The 13,528-nt window shown below is 34.5% G+C and overlaps 1 protein-coding gene across 3 annotated transcripts in view; it reads right to left on the reverse strand.

Annotated features, from left to right (window-relative positions):
* Positions 1-6,073: 6,073 nt before the first annotated feature.
* The window catches only part of pdpk1a (3-phosphoinositide dependent protein kinase 1a), a 32,761-nt gene continuing 25,306 nt past the window's right edge, over positions 6,074-13,528 (reverse strand). The window contains exons 11-15 of one of the 3 annotated variants that reach the window (XM_079829056.1): positions 12,458-12,654; positions 12,084-12,141; positions 11,779-11,931; positions 9,891-10,031; positions 6,074-6,903 (exon numbers count right to left, since the gene is read on the reverse strand). In XM_079829056.1, the coding sequence (XP_079685182.1) occupies positions 9,939-10,031; positions 11,779-11,931; positions 12,084-12,141; positions 12,458-12,654 (501 nt within the window). In that variant the 3' untranslated portion in view covers positions 6,074-6,903; positions 9,891-9,938. Of the gene's footprint in view, positions 6,904-6,930; positions 10,032-11,778; positions 11,932-12,083; positions 12,142-12,457; positions 12,655-13,528 lie in introns of those variants that run through there. The other 2 variants (XR_013817489.1, XM_079829055.1) reach the window with 2 other exon arrangements.

The following is a 13,528-nucleotide window of genomic DNA, read 5'->3' on the forward strand; positions in this document are numbered from 1 at the left end:
GCTGTGTGTCCCAATTAAGTGGCTGCATCCTTCGAAGGCCGCAAAGGTCAGACAGATAGAATTGACAAATACAACTATGGTTTGACTATAATAGATTTTAGATAGTTACAATTGTATTTCGATGAGTCATAATTATAATTTGACTAGTCAGAATGATAATAAGAGATATCTGCAATTATAATTGCACTAGTATAGTAAGATTTGACCAGTCAAAACTCCATTTGATCACGTCATTGATATATTTTGACCCGTCATATCATAACCCCGAGACCCAGAAGGGTGGGGTAAAATTTTTTAAAAACAATATTTTATTCATATGTTAGGCTATGTACACTGTAGTTAACACCAGGACACAAATGAGAAATAAGAAATTACGTGTATAAACAATGGGATTTTTCTTTGTTAAACCAAACTTTGTATAAAGATGATTCTTAACTATGAAAGATACAACAGATTTATATTTATATACCATTTTACTTTATGCAATATGAGGGTAAAATGTCCATAAATCAATACAATGCATTTACACACTGTATATAATTTGCATATTAATGTGTTCTTGGGGCAACATGTAATAATGTGTAATAATGGGAGTAATAATTGGCAACATTTTCATAATAATATCTAATATTCCATATGAATATTGACATATCATTTATTTCCCTATTTACTTGTTATGTCTCCCCTAAATGCAATGATAAACACGATGTAAGTCCTGGTGTCCTACAGTGGACATCTTTTTCAAAGTCATATTTTTGTTAAAACCCCATACCATAACATTTTCCTGAGATGTTGATTTATGACAAACAATTTGAACATTAGTCAGATTTAAATGATAATTAAATTAAATCACTCAATTAATGCCAGTCATTTTTAAAGACCAAGGAAAAGGATTTTTTATATACTGCATATCAAGTGTAAATGCATGGTTAAATAAACATTACATAAAAGAGAGAGACCAAATTCAATTCTATTTTGTATTTTTTGCTATAAATATACATTTCTATTTATTAAAACCAAGTATAAATGTCATCAAGTTAGTGTTTTTAAGCATTTTACATTTATTCCAAAACAATAACTAAGGCATTAACAACTTAAACAATGTATATTATTTGTGAACTGATGTTCAGCGTTTTTTCAGCAGTCATCAAGCTTGTAGGCTACACACTGGTCACAGACACGAAGGTGTACCTTTAATTTCTCCAAGCTGATTGATCAATACAAAAACCCACAGTCATAATGTTTTCAGCCCAATCCAAGTTTGATTTTGATGTGACAAAGCGGTGAAACGGCTGAGTTGTAAAGTTGTTCCAGAACGCACATGAAAGCAAGAGGCGGGATTAATCGCATGAACCAATCATATCCAATCATAACCGATCATATCCAATCATAGAGCGATGGAGGTATTGCCTCCTCCTCGTGACTTTCCCCCATTCATCCTCAATTACCCCCCACTAAACCCACCGCACGCAGGGTGTCTGTTTAAGTCAAGGGGACAGGGGAGGCGCACCTTGCGCTGTAACTTCGCCTGCAGGTGTCGCTGTTGGACACTAGCTATGTTTCCATCCAAAGTTGCGAATTTAACTTATGCGCAAAATTGCAATATCACATAAAATATTTGCAAATAAAGCACCGTTTCCATCCAGTGAGTCGAAGAGAACATAACCGTCACTTCCTGATAAACTAACGCTAAAAAAATCACTAAGAAACATAGGAGAAGCCACCATATAATAATTGTCGTATATATTAAATTATTTGCGTTTCGGAGAAACTTGTGCGTCTCAATAAACTTGTTGTCTTGCTTTCAGAGGCAGATGCTGCTGTTTGGGAACGCAGTCATGTAAGACTGTGTAAAAAGTTCTCGGAGAGAAATATACCGAGCATCTTTGACAACAGACTTCTGAATGACCAAAACAGCATTTCAGATGCTGTGCAAACAAGATTTTTTCGCTGGTTAGTAGTCATGCTGTTACATCGCGAAAGTCACATGATTTTTTTTTATGCGCATCGAGGAATTTATTCGGCAAATGCATGTCCATCGTAGTATATGCGCATGTTTTTGTATCGGATAGAACATTTATCCGACTCAAATGATCGCATCTGGTTTTTTATGCACATTTTTAGAATTTATGCGCATCTTGGCGTTTCCATTCAGCCTTTTTTGATGCGATATCCCAAAATGCGCTTAAAAATAGGTGGATGGAAACATAGCTACTGTTACTTTTTAAAAACCAGTGACTTTTACACATTTTAATGTCACATTTTGTAAAATCAACCTTAATTTTATGAAGCGACGAGAATACTTTTTGTGCGCTGTTTTTACAACGTAAACTGCGTAGGAGACTGGCACAGGCTAGAACGAAATTGTGGAATAAAGTTGTTATTTTTATTTGTTTTTGCGCACAAAAGTATACTTGACGCTTCATAAAATTAAGGTTGAACCACTGGAGTCACATGGACTATTTTATCAATATTTTTTCTACATTTCTGGACCTTGAAAGTGTTCATTAAATAGCTGTCTGTGGAGGGGCCCGAGAGCTCTCGGATTTCATCAAAAATATCTTAATTTGTGTTACGAAGATGAACGAAGGTCTCACGGGTTGGAACGACATGAGGGTGAGTAATTAATGACAGAATTTTCCTTTTTGGGATAACTATCCCTTTAAAATTTGTGACATGTACGATGTCAGAGAAATTCACAAAAATATAGAGAAGCATGTCGCTTCAGCCTGCGGTGGATATCCAACCCGGCCCACATCCAAGTGTGACGTCAAACCAGTGGAAACTCCGCCCTGCAGCCGATTCTTAAGATTGTATTGGTCAATAGACCCTTCACAGACTGTGATGACGCGTTTTAACGGTCATCAATATCGTAAATCCTGCAACGTTTTTTTGTTTTTTCATTAAAATGTAGGCTACATTTATAACACTAATATTTTGTATTTTATTACTTTTGCATCAAACTACAATAAAAAAGTTACTGCTGCTGTGAGGGTGTTTAGTAATAGCGTCTATGGGAGTGAGGGTAAAAAGTTCCAAAAAAAAATTTATTTCTCTCTTTTCACTGCCATTATCAATCTCACTCTATTTTGTCCCTCTTTTTGAAAGTTGTGAAATCACTACTGTGGCATTTTTCTTTTGCTATGTGAGCAAATGGGCACACAATTTTTTTTTTTTTAATGTTAATGTATTCTCTCATTCACAGCTATAATATTTAACCCAACTATGATGACTTCCGCTCTGAGAAACCCGGAAATGTGAAAAGGGTCTATCACAGTATTGCCTACACCAAACACTGATCCCAAAACCTACCCGTCACTGTAACCTTAACCAACGAAATTAGCTGCAGGGTGGGATTTCTAGTGAAGAAAAATTGCGCTTCCCTCACACCTAATTATTTTTCATTTAGTTCTTATATTTGTTTTTATGACAGACTGCACTGAAACCCACTCAAAACCTATATATATATATATATATATATATATATATATACACACACATGTATATATATATATATATATACACACACACATGTATATATATATATATATATAAACTAAAACCTACTCCTAAAAAAACCCTTTAATCTGGAAGCTACATACTGAAACCCACTCAAAACCTACCCTTAGGCTAAAAAAAAACTTTATTCTGGAAGCTACATACTGAAACCCAACTAAAACCCACTCAAAACCTACCCTTACGCCTAAAAAACCTTTTTAATCTAGAATCTACATACTGAAACCCAAGTAAAACCCACCCTTACGCCTGAACCCACTCAAAACCTTACACCTAAAACCCTTTCAAACAAAAACCTACATACAACAAATCTGGTTTCCAGGACAAACCGGGGATGAGGAGTGACAAGGTGGCGTTTTGGATGTGGGCGGGGTTGGATGTCCACCGCAGGATGCAGTGAGCCCTACTTCAAAACATAATATACACTACAGTGGGCAAAAGTCTATTCCTGGGTCCCAGGAGGATAAGGCAAGGCTTTTAGCTTAAAATGTTCCCAGCATTACTTGTCGTAATTGCATTTTTACTAGTAAGAATTAAATTAGAGACCTCTACAATTCAATTCTTACTAGTAACAAATACAATTAGAGAGCTCTATAATTCAATTGTTGCTAGTCAAGTCATGTCAAGTCTCCTTCATTTATATAGCGCTTTTTACAATGCAGATTGTTTCAAACTAGTACGAATTCAATTAGCGAGCTCTCTAATGATTGTTAGCTACTAGTAAGAACTGATTTAGAGAGTTCTCTAATTTTTTAAAATTATTTCTGTATAAAGGAGTTTAAAATGACCCAAACATACGGGACCTTTATACCCCTCGAGTTGAACAGTTGAGTTTTACCATTTTCGAATCCATTCAGCCGATCTCCGGGTCTGGCGGTAGCACTTTTAGCACAGCTTAGCATAGATCATTCAATCTGATTAGACCGTTAGCATCTCGCTCAAAAATGACCAAAGACTTTCGATATTTTTCCTATTTAAAACTTGACTCTTCTGTAGTTACATCGTGTACTAAGACGAACGGAAAATGAAAAGTTGCCATTTTCTAGGCCGATATGGTTAGGAACTATACTCCCATTCCTGCGTAATAATCAAGGAACTTTGATGCCGTACCATGGTTGCAGCAGCACAATAATATTATGCAGCGCCTGAAAATAGTCCCCAGCACGCTCCCTGTGCAGGTTGTCACGTTGGTTATGTTGATAGAAGTTAGCCATTTTCAGGTGCTGTGTAATATCATTGCTCCGCTGCACTCATGGTACGGCATCAAAGTTCCTTGATTATTATGCAGGAATAGTTGAGTATAGTTGGTCTTAGTACACGAAGTAACTACAGAAGAGTCAAGTTTTAAATAGGAAAAATATCTAAGCTCTTTGGTAATTTTTTTTGAGCAAGATGCTAACGGTCTACTCGGATTCAATGATCTATGCTAAGCTATTCTAAAAGTGCTACCCCGGAGATCGGCGGAATGAATTCGAAAACGGTAAAACTCAACTGTTTAACTCTAGGGCAGTTGGAAAATGAGCCTATTTTTTTTTTTTAAGTGGAGTGTTCCTAATGTTAATTCCATATATCTACATTGAAATTCCTCCCAGTCACAAAGCTAAATGTAGATATCTCCAAATAAAGGTGCCAAAACCTAGTCCAAATAACATTGTAGATGCATTCAACTAGTCATGATCACATTGTAGATATCTTAAAAGTCAAGATAGTTAATAGTAATCTAGTCAAAACTAAACTACGACTAGTACAGACAAGGGCATTAAATGCTAAAACGGCTTGCCATACTGTGACAGATGCCGTTGATGAGTGGCAGTAACGTTTGTCCTGGACTTTTTTGAAACTGTTCACAAACTAAATATGATACCATGGTTCATTTCTGTACATAATAGAGTATAAACTATACACTTAGTAAGATATGTCAAGATTTAAACTGCTTTAAAGTTTTTTTTTTTAACGTTTGTATAATTAGATATTTAAGCAAGCTGAAACCCAATACTTACGTTTACTTACATTTCTCTCAAAAAAAAAATCCTGTTGTCACTGGCACGCAATGAACTCCGGGGTGGGCAAAGCCATGAAGGATCCATCTGTTGTATCCTAGCGTGGTGCAGGTATGATGTCACGGGAAATGAAGGAAGCATTTGGAGGCCACATTTAAAGGAAACTTCGAATCGGGACAGCCTTCGTCGGGCCGTTGTGACGCTATCAGCCTTCGAAGGATGCAGCCTCTGAATTGGGATGCAGCTAATGATTTATGGTTTAGAAGACAGATAAGAATGGAGGCAAATTTCTGTCACATATGGAGGGAAAAAAAATGCGGTAAATCATAATTATGACAAAAAGTTGAACTTGTGAGATAAAAGTCAACAAAGTAATAATTATCAGATGAAAATATGAAATTATGACTTTCTAAATCAATTATGACAAGTCTAAATTGAGATAAAATAAATTACAACATTTAAAAGTCAAAATTATGAGATACTAAGTCAATTAAAAAGTCCAAATTGTGAGAATAAAAAGTCATGACAAAACGCAAAAATTATGCAATACAGTCTTAATAAAACACAAAAATTTTAATAAACCAAGTAAACATTTGGAGATTTCATAATGAGAGTCAGAATCTTTTCCATAATTGACTCACCTTTTTGTCATCATTTAGCTTTTTTTGCCTTATATTTATGGCATTTAATCTCAGAAACCTTACTTATGTCATAATTATGATTTACAAAAGCATGATTTTTTTGCTTATGTGATGGAAATGGTCATCCACAGCAATCCAGTCTAATCAGATAAACACTAGTAAAATAGATTTCCAGAGTTTGTTTTGATAAACACAAGTAAAACAGATAATATTTCAATAGTTTAATCACATAAACAGGTAAAACAGTTCATATCTGAATGGTTCAGTCAGACAAACATAAAACAAAGTTTATATTTCAATGGCTTAGTTAAGTAGTGATTGAGTTCATATTTCTATGGTTTAATCAGATTATCCTTTATCTGCTTCAGTGCTATGTGATTGTGTTCTCAAGTGCAATGAGTATAGAATGACGAGCCATGTGACGATTGATAATGCAGAAGACAGTACAGTGAATAGCAGACATTTAACATCACTTGATGGTCCTGCTATTGCTAAGTGAGATGTGTTTCTCATAGCTGGTGTTTTTCTGCGTAGGAAAGCCTGTGGGCATTCTCTTACTGTATTTGTTTACCTATGACCTGGAAAGCTGAATAACAAATTCATTCAGTGTGACCTCATTTCAGCGCTGCAAGATGTTGAGAAATGTAAACAGCCAGCATGCATGAGTGACCCAACTGTAAAAGACAGGGAAAGTCTACTGGGAGCTGTTGTCTTAGTACTGCTGCCTTGCACATGCTACCAACAGTCTGTCAAACAGAAGCAGAAAGATGTTACTCTTCATATATACTTTTATTATTAGACTTAATTTTTCTCCTCAACATTCTTCAGTATCATTAAAGGTTTATGGAAGCTTGTTTCTGTCACGGAATAATACGATTTGTGAAAGTTAAGTCAGAATAGCGAGATATAAACTCACACTTGCGAGTTATAAAGTCAGAATTGTAAGATATAAACTCGCAGTTACAATTTAAGTCAGAATAGTGGGATAAAAAATCTAAATTGTGTGTTATAAAGTCAGAATTGGGAGGTATAAACTTGCATGTGCAAGTTATAAAGTCATAATCGCAAGATATAAACTCGCAGTTACGATTTAAATCAGAATAGGGGGATATAAACTCAAAATTGCATGTTATAAAGTCAGAATTGGGAGGTATAAACTTGCATGTGCGAGTTATAAAGTCAGAATTGCAAGATATAAACTCGCAGTTACGATTTAAATCAGAATAGGAGGATATAAACTCAAAATTGTATGTTATAAAGTCAGAATTGGGAGGTATAAACTTGCATGTGCGAGTTATAAAGTCAGAATTGCAAGATATAAACTCGCAGTTACGATTTAAATCAGAATAGGAGGATATAAAATCAAAATTGTATGTTATAAAGTCAGAATTGCAAGATATAAACTCGCAGTTACGATTTAAATCAGAATAGGAGGATATAAACTCAAAATTGTATGTTATAAAGTCAGAATTGGGAGGTATAAACTTGCATGTGCGAGTTATAAAGTCAGGATTGCAAGATATAAACTCGAAATTGCGTGTTGTAAAGTCAGAATAGTGGGATATACACTTGCATTTGCAAATTATAATGTCCGAATTGCAAGATATAAACGTGCAATTATGAGTTAAGCCAGAATAACAAGATATAAAGAGTTAAAAAGTCAGAATTGCGAGTTATAAACTTGTATTTGCGAGTTGTCACCTTTTTCTCACAACTGCGATATAAACTCAAAATTACAAGTTAAGTCAGAAGAATTTCAAGATATAAACTTGCATTTGCGAGTTGTCAGAATTGCGAGATATAAATGTGCAATTATGAACTAAGCCAGAATAACAAGATATAAACTTGCATTTGCGAGTTTTAAAGTCAGAATTGCAAGATATAAACTCACAATTACAAGTTCAGTCAGAATTGCGAGATATAAACTCGCAAGTTACAATTTAAGTCAGAATAGTGGGATAAAACTCAAAATTGCGTGTTATAAAGTCAGAATTGGAAGGTATAAACTTGCATGTGCGAGTTATAAAGTCAGAATTGCAAGATATAAACTCGCAGTTATGATTTAAGTCAGAATTGCAAGATATAAACTCGAAATTGCGTGTTGTAAAGTCAGAATAGTGGGACATACACTTGCATTTGCAAATTATAATGTCCGAATTGCGAGATATAAACATGCAATTATGAGTTAAGCCAGAATAACGAGATATAAACTTGCATTTGTGAGTTTTAAAGTCAGAATTGCGAGTTTATATCTTACAATTTGGATTTTATAACTAGCAATTACAAGTATATCTATCAATTCTGAGAAAAAAAGACAATATTTTGAGATATAACTTGAGTTAATACCCCCAATTATGACTTTATAACTCTTTTTTTTTTTAAAAAAGCCCAAATTTTGTGAGATAAAGCAATTCACTTTTTTATTTTCTTATTCCCTTGCGGAATCAAGCTTCCATTAAAGTATGCAAACCAAAGGGCATAAACATTAAATCTGATATAATTTAAGTGACCTGATTAGGACACATAAAAATCTTGCTAAAGTTTTACAGCGATCATTCACATTCAAAAGGCAATATAATTCAATATTTACAACACATGGCCCCTGAATATTAGAATTTAAATAATACAAGGTACTACATGCTGAGCCACTGCCAGCAAATAATCTTATATAAGAATAAAATTATACAAGGTGCAAATCCAGTAACACTGTGTTACTTTCTGAATAATACATCATCTGTACATCACAGTTATATTCGGTGACAAACCCAGTCGAATTATAAATACACAGTAGAACAATTCCTCAAAAAATGCAAGGAGGGAACGCAGCAGAAGAGGAAAAACACACTTCTCTGCTTGATTCTCACTTGGTTACAGCATTTTCGTTTGCCTGTGCTGGACCAACATCCTTTTCAATGTACAATAAAGCGGTCCAAAATAAACTGCATCTCCAAACACGGCCCTTATTTACAGTTGCCATTTCTATTCACAGCTCAATTCCCGTAGGTATTACACCATATGTACATTGCAAAGGACTGACATGGTACGACACAAAGTGACTGTCGACAGCCATCCACTTTTGTTGCAACACACTGTGCCGCTTGCTCGCAGTGTATACTGTGTAACGTACCTTATCAAGTTCTAGTTTTCAATCTAAACCAATGCTTATAAATAAAATATAATATAAAAACAAATATAAACAGCAGATTTAAGGAACCAAGTGCGAGTTTCACACGTGAACCCACAAAAATCCATAGCCATTTCATAGTAAATATAACGGCTCAACAGTGATTCTTCTTCTGATGATAATAATTTCATGTAATGTGAAATACATGTGAACAAGATGACTGAGAGAATAAATATAAATATATTAACGATTTGTGTATCAATTTAATATTTACTTGACCTGTAGGATCATTTCAGTGTCCTCTATAGCTATCCTAAAGCACTCTTATTATTTTAAAAGGCAACATATTATGAGTGTTTTCTTCCCCCAAGCTTTTGTGGATAGTTTCCTATGTATATACACGTATAGTGTACAAGTTGCGGATTTGCTGAGTTTTACTGAGTTTTACTGATCTTAGATATTAATTTACATCTGCTGAACATGACAAAAACACTGCAATCAAAACATATTTTCTCTTCAAGAAGGAAAATCGATGCACTAGTCCCATAAATGACCAGAACTTCCTGTTTGGTAGTTGAATGGTGGAGGGCTCAGACCTCTGAGACTTGCCTTGAGTCCAGTGGTCCTCTGATGCCCCATCATGCCAGTAGTCTGACGTTAGTGATAAATTGTTCCCCAGACTTCTTGAATCTTCTTACACCATTTGTCTGCATTTCCACTGGGATCCATTAGATAGTATGTCCTGTTTGGCTGCATATGAGAAAAACAATGAAAAGATTTAGCAGCAACTCGCAAAGTCCCAAGAAGTACCATGATAATACCATGTTTTCACCATGTGTACTATGGCTTATAAATGATATTTAGTAATCATTCATTATTTATCAAAGTGCCATGATACTACATCTAAAGCTACTGGAGAAGCGCTGCCTATTAGGCAAATGCCTATAAAAAAATAACCTACACTGTAAACCCTAACGCTCAAAATAACTCATTGGTTTGAGTAGAGCCAACTCAAATTAAATAAATTAGTTCAAACGAATTCACTTTTATGAGTATTTAGAACTTTCTTTTTTTTTGAGTTCTCAAAACTGACATTTTAAGTAATCTGAATTGTTTCATTGTTTTGAGATTTATGAACTTGTTTATTTTAATTTAAGCTAACTTAAATTTATCTGAAACTGGGCTGGGATTTCTATTTCCCATGCTTTGCCATGACACAAAATTTCGACATGCCAAAATTAAGTGTTATATTATGCTTTTTGTGCAAGATTAACATTAACTGGGAGATTTAGTAGTGTTTAATGTTTTGTTATGCTAGTTTAGAAGATTTTCGTTATGTTGGGTTTTTTGTAGGGGTGATGAGTCGAGCATGAGCTTAGTTTGAGAACAGATATATAGCCGCTTTTCCACCGTCAGGCCGAACGGTTCTCATTGCAGAACCGTTCTACTCCGTGCTGATCCAGGCCAGCTGGTACGGTTCTGGTTTCATTTTCCACTGTGGGGCTGATAACGGCCACTCTTTGGAATGTGGTACAAAAGCGTCAGTAAAAAACGGTTTACTGATGATATGAGACGTAAATAACGACCGCATTATGGAGGATGATCAGATATTTCCTTTAATTGTATTATTAATTTGTGTTTACGTCGCTCAAATAGAGCGCTTATCCAGCTAAAGAGAAACTGGTAGCCAGGCAATAGACAAATGACCAATCCTGAGTGGCGACGTCATTTCATGGATTCTACCAGTACGTTAGTCAACCGTGCCGAGAACGGTTTGTAATCGTGCCGTGCCGTGCCGTAACAGGCTCAAGTGGAAACACAACTGGAATGTTAAATGTTATATATTGCTGTCCTCATTCAGAAAGTGCTAAGGCATTTATTGAATTAGCTAGTTAAAGCTAGTCAAGTTTCCACAACTAAAAATGTGAGATAACATGATATTTTTAAATAAAATGTTTGAATTAGCTTACTCAAATATTTCAAGTTCAGAGCAATTAAAATGTATAACGGGAAACATTTTACAATAAGGTTCATTAGTTAACATTAGTTAACATGAACTAATAATGAACTGCACTTATAAAGCATTTACTTATCTTTGCTAATGTTAATTTCAACCTTTACTAATACTTTATTAAAAGCTTAACATTAGTTAATGCACTGTGAACTAACATGAACAAACCATAAACAGCTGTATTTTTTATTAACTAAAGTTAACAAAGGTGAACAAATACAGTAACAAATGTACTGCTCATGGTTAGTTAGTGTTAGTTAATATATTAACTAATGTTAACAAATGAGACCTTGTTGTAAAGTGTTACCATGATAAAAAATAAAATAAAAAATTCTACAAGTTCTGCTTACTTAAACTTTTTTTTAAAGTCTTTATCAACTGATTGCCTCAATTTTTTGGGAGTTTTTCCAACTTATTCGGGTTTACAGTGTATAACAAAACGATAGAAATAGCTATATATTTAACCACCTATAACTAAAATTTTACCGTATGGACAAAAAACGTCTTGAAATTCTTGGCCTCAGGACGCAGCTCTGGAGACCATGGAATTTCCCCCTTCAGTACTTTATTCACAGGATCCACATAATATAGATGTGGTCCTTCAGTCAGTAAAAGCTGACGCCGTCGAGCAAACAGTCCCTGTGAAAATGACAAACAAGAAGGGTCTAAAACACTTACCAAAGGAAGCCAGTAGAGGGCGCTATTTGTTTTCTCACTCAACACTTAAAAAAATGAAAAACATGCACCTGTTTTATACCATAAAAGATAAGAAACATGGAGAAAAATGTTACCTTTCTTTTGTCAACTGGTCCCATTTTATATATCAAGTTATTTTCAACAAACTGGTGCCTTTAAGACAGAAAAAAACAGTTGTTAATGAATAACAAGCTGGCATTGCTACCCGTGTTGTTGACCGATTGAAAACAGAACTATTATGATCAAGAGTTCCTTTTACAACATGCTATAAAAAACCCAAGAGGAAATGCATGTGATAAAAACTAATCATTATTAGTGCAAACAACCACACAATCTCTATTACTATGTATAATAACAAAACGAATGTGTGTTTAACTGTGCTGTCATTACAGGATGACAATTTAATATTTAACCAGAATGAACGTTTATAAGCAGGAAAACAAATTTCTGAGTGAAGGTTACAACATACCAAGGGTTGCCTCTTGTTTGCTTCTGCAGCAGAAGTCGTTTCTCCTCACTGGAGAACTGCAGGTCCAGCTCAAAGGAGTTGCTGTCCAGGTCATGGATGTACTGCTCAATATTGCTGCAGGATCTCAGTGGGACGATCTGTGATGAGCTGGATGGTACCACCTGCAGGCTGTTGAACTGACTGAGGAGATCTTCATACTGTGGGATCCAAAGCAAACAGCAAATCAGTACACAGTGACAAGACCCAGCGAGCCTGCAGTTGAGAGCTCACAATTTATAACATTAACTGACCATACAAACGTAAATATTTAACTTTATTTAACCGGAAGTTGTGACCGACGATACTAGTAACGTGCCCTAACAAAGTAAATAGGGTAATTTAAAGCGGACACTGGTAAACATGAAATGGTATCCGTTAATGTAGGATATTTAATAAGAGGTCAATTCTGATGTCTTAAAACATTTTATATCAGGCAAGTTTCAAAAACAAAACAAAAGATCTAAACAAAAAACAACAAAACAATATAACAAAAGATATAAACAAAAACAACAACACAATAACAAAAAAACAAGACAAAAAGCCCAAAAAAACAACAAAATAAAAAGACCAAACAACAAAACAAAACAAAAAGACCAAACAAATCAAAGACCAAACAAAAACAGCAAAACAAAAGGTCCAAACAAAAATCAAACACAACAAAACCAAACAAATCAAAAGACCAAACAAAAGGTCCAAACAAAAATAAAACACAACAAAATAAAACAAAAAGAACAAACAAAAACAACGAAACAATTAAAACATTTTTAAAAAGCCGAAACAAAAAACAGCATAGCAATATAAAACAAAAACAACAAAATAAAACAAAACACCCAAAAAATTAAATAAAACAAAAAGATCCAAACAATAAAACAAAACAAAAAGTTGAAACAAAAAAACGCAAAACAAAACAAAAGGTCCAAACAAAAAACGACACAACAATAAAACAAAACAAAAAAGCACAAACAAAAAACATCAAAACAAAAAGACAAAACAGAAAACAACAAAACAAAAGGTAACAAAAAACAACAATAC

This window comes from Gobio gobio (genome assembly GCF_949357685.1).
Source record: "Gobio gobio genome assembly, chromosome: 1".
Taxonomy (NCBI): Eukaryota; Metazoa; Chordata; class Actinopteri; order Cypriniformes; family Gobionidae; genus Gobio; species Gobio gobio.